Here is a 2853-nt window from a genome sequence, read left to right on the forward strand (position 1 = left end):
AAAGAGCAGCAACAGCAATTTGCCACCCCACAAATCCACTGAGCCCTGGCAGGCAGAGCTGTGGCCCAGCCAAGCTGCTCCCCAGGCTGCCAGGGTGCTGTGGGAGCAGGGCACCCACCCCCGTGGCGCAGCTCGGCGTCGATGTCCGCGAGCTCCAGGTTGAACATGACCAGGACCCCGGCCAGGGCAAAGTCCCGCTGCTCCTTCCAGAACCTGCTCTTGTGGTGGGCGTTGCAGTGGCACAGGGAGGGGGTTGTCCAGTTCTGGCACTGTTGTAGAAAACAGGAAAGACAGGGAAAGGGTTTTTTTTTAGTGTAATTTTTCCCCCTTCCAGCTGAGCAACTCAACAAACCCCAGTTTCCCTGAGCGAAGGGCTACAAATCATTTCACCCTTTACACACCTGAGCAAAGGCACAGGGGAGTACTCAATGTGACAGTAACTCAGTATCATGGCAAACAAGAACAAAAACCACCCCATATTATTTACTGTCACTCCTGAACACTTCACAGAGGCCCTCAGGGCTGGCACCCTCCCCTCTGGAAGTTGGGAACAGAGCCTTGTCTTTGCATGTTCACCCCAACTTTGTTCACAGCTCAGTTTTCTGAGTTCTAACAAATTCTAAGAAACCCCCAAACCGATGGCAAAAAGGCACAAAAAAAGAGTTAACAAATGTTTCAGCTGGTATACCTTGTCCTGTTTGCTCTACCTGTTTTGTTAGAAGAACATTTTAGGAGCACTGGTTAATATTATGTTCTGTTCTGCTCACTGGACCAAAGGCCTTATTATAGAAAGGAGTAGTAGTACACAAGGTAATAAATTAGGTAAACTGGACATTTGAATGAGATATAGAAGGCCCAGAGCCAGGATTCTGCAAGCTTGAAGAATTCAGGTCACCCAACAAAGAACCCCCAACTCCCCCACTCCAAGTTAGGACAGTTTAAAGTCTGACATTTCTCTACTTCACTGAGAAAGTTTGATTCAGTAATTTGATTTTATGAAATGCACTGTTTGCCCAAAGCAAACAGGAGGTAAGTTTGCTTCTACCTATTAAATGTTTACTCCAACAACTGCCTGGACTGTTAGAAAGAAACCCTGACAGAACCACACTTTTAGCAGTTATGAAGCAGACAGGGATCAACCCTGAGGAGAGGAACTGTTAAAACAATCAAGTTTCATGTATCACTTATTGGTTTTGTGCCCTTCAACTCTTCCCTGTGAGGGTGGGGAGGCCCTGGCACAGGTTGCCCAGAGAAGCTGGGGCTGCCCCATCCCTGGAAGTGTCCCAGGCCAGGTTGGACAGGCTTGGAGCAACCTGGGCTAGTGGAAGGTGTCCCTGCCCATAGTAGGGGGTGGCACTGGATGGGCTTTAAGGTCCCTCCCAAACCAAACCATTCCAGAATTCTTCTTACTGATGATTAATCTATTTACTCCCAGTTGTCCTCTCACCTCAGAAGCCAGTTTGTCACAGATGTAGCAGTAGCACTGGTCACAAATCTCAGCGTTTTTGCCCAGGGGTGAGCAAGTGTCACATTCTGTTCTCCTACAAGGGAAGGTTGTTCAGGACACAAGTTACATCCTTATCCAGCTCCACTTCTGCTTCCAGCTCTTACAAAGCTCATGAGGTTTCATGACCAAATGGACTAAATGTGGACAATGAACCCCCAAATCACCCAGCCCAGCCCTGACCATACTCGAAGGGGTGTGTGGTGCAGTCGTATCTCGCGTGAGGCATCACATTGGCTTGTTTACAGAAAGTCACCATTAATTCACATTCCTCATCCACAACCTCAGGTTTCTCCTCTCCCAGGGTAGATTTCTCTGTAGAGAAGAGCACAGGAGGTGTAAATCAGTGTAAATCAGGGAACTACAAACTTCCTTGCAAATTACTGACGTTTTGTTTTTAAACACTTCCAGGCCCAAATTTTCTTGTGATTTCATTTGGTGCCACGAAGAATGGTACAAAAAACTTCCATCAACTCCAGAACAGAGAATGTGGAGTCAAAAAGGAGCCAACTGACATTGAAAAGGCCCAGTTTTAGCTCAGTTGGTATTATTTTGAAACTACACAGCACCATCTTTTACGTTAAGAAGTGCCATCAAAGAAATCCCTAAAAATTACTAAATCATGGCATTTCTTCCTGGTTTAATTAACTTTTGAAGCACTTTGATTTTCTAGCAGCATAAAGACAGATTTCAGGCACATCAGACAATAATTTAATTCAGTTTATTCCAAAAGTCTTTTAGGGAACTTCATCAAAAGCAGCTCTTACCCTGGGGGTCTACAAACAGGACAGAATTCCCAAGAGTGTCCTCGGCCTCATCATCACTGATCAGGATTATGCTCTGCACTTCCTCCTCTCCTGATGGTCCCATGGTTCCTGAAATCCAAAGGGAAGGAGCTACTTGGCAACAGACAAAACACAGAGACAGGTCCCACTTTCAAGGTCCTTTCCTCAACAAGGCAAGAAAAAGACCCCTCAAGAACCCAAATTCTTCATCTCTGTTGGGTAAGTTACACCAGGGACTGAAGTGTTTGATCCTCAGCAGCTCAAAAAACACTGGAAATCCATCCAGTGCTGAGAGAACCCTAAAACCAAGGAGATGGGGGTAAAAGAAAGAAAACAGACCCCAAATGTGAGCGGTGCTGTTCTTCAGGGGGGTTTAGAGGGACCGGCTTTGGAAGAACTGTAACACCAAGGGGGAATGGCCTCCCAATGCCAGAGGGCAGGGTTAGATGGGATATTGGGAAGGAATTCTTGGCTGAGAGGGAGGGGAGGCTCTGGCACAGGTTGCCCAGAGAAGCTGTGGCTGCCCCATCCCTGGAAGTGTCCAAGGCCAGGCTGGATGGGGCT

The 2853-nt window shown here is 47.1% G+C and overlaps 1 protein-coding gene across 1 annotated transcript in view; it reads right to left on the reverse strand.

Annotated features, from left to right (window-relative positions):
- LOC103761589 overlaps positions 1–2853 on the reverse strand; it is an 8090-nt gene that overhangs the window by 4403 nt on the left and 834 nt on the right. The window contains exons 2-5 of the mRNA XM_029957814.1: positions 2272–2379; positions 1693–1819; positions 1448–1541; positions 119–269 (exon numbers count right to left, since the gene is read on the reverse strand). Of these exons, the coding sequence (XP_029813674.1) occupies positions 119–269; positions 1448–1541; positions 1693–1819; positions 2272–2374 (475 nt within the window). The 5' untranslated portion in view covers positions 2375–2379. The remainder of the gene's footprint in view (positions 1–118; positions 270–1447; positions 1542–1692; positions 1820–2271; positions 2380–2853) is intronic.

This window comes from Manacus vitellinus, unplaced genomic scaffold (genome assembly GCF_001715985.3).
Source record: "Manacus vitellinus isolate BGI_N305 unplaced genomic scaffold, ASM171598v3 scaffold_12_pilon, whole genome shotgun sequence".
In the NCBI taxonomy this organism is placed as follows: domain Eukaryota; kingdom Metazoa; phylum Chordata; class Aves; order Passeriformes; family Pipridae; genus Manacus; species Manacus vitellinus.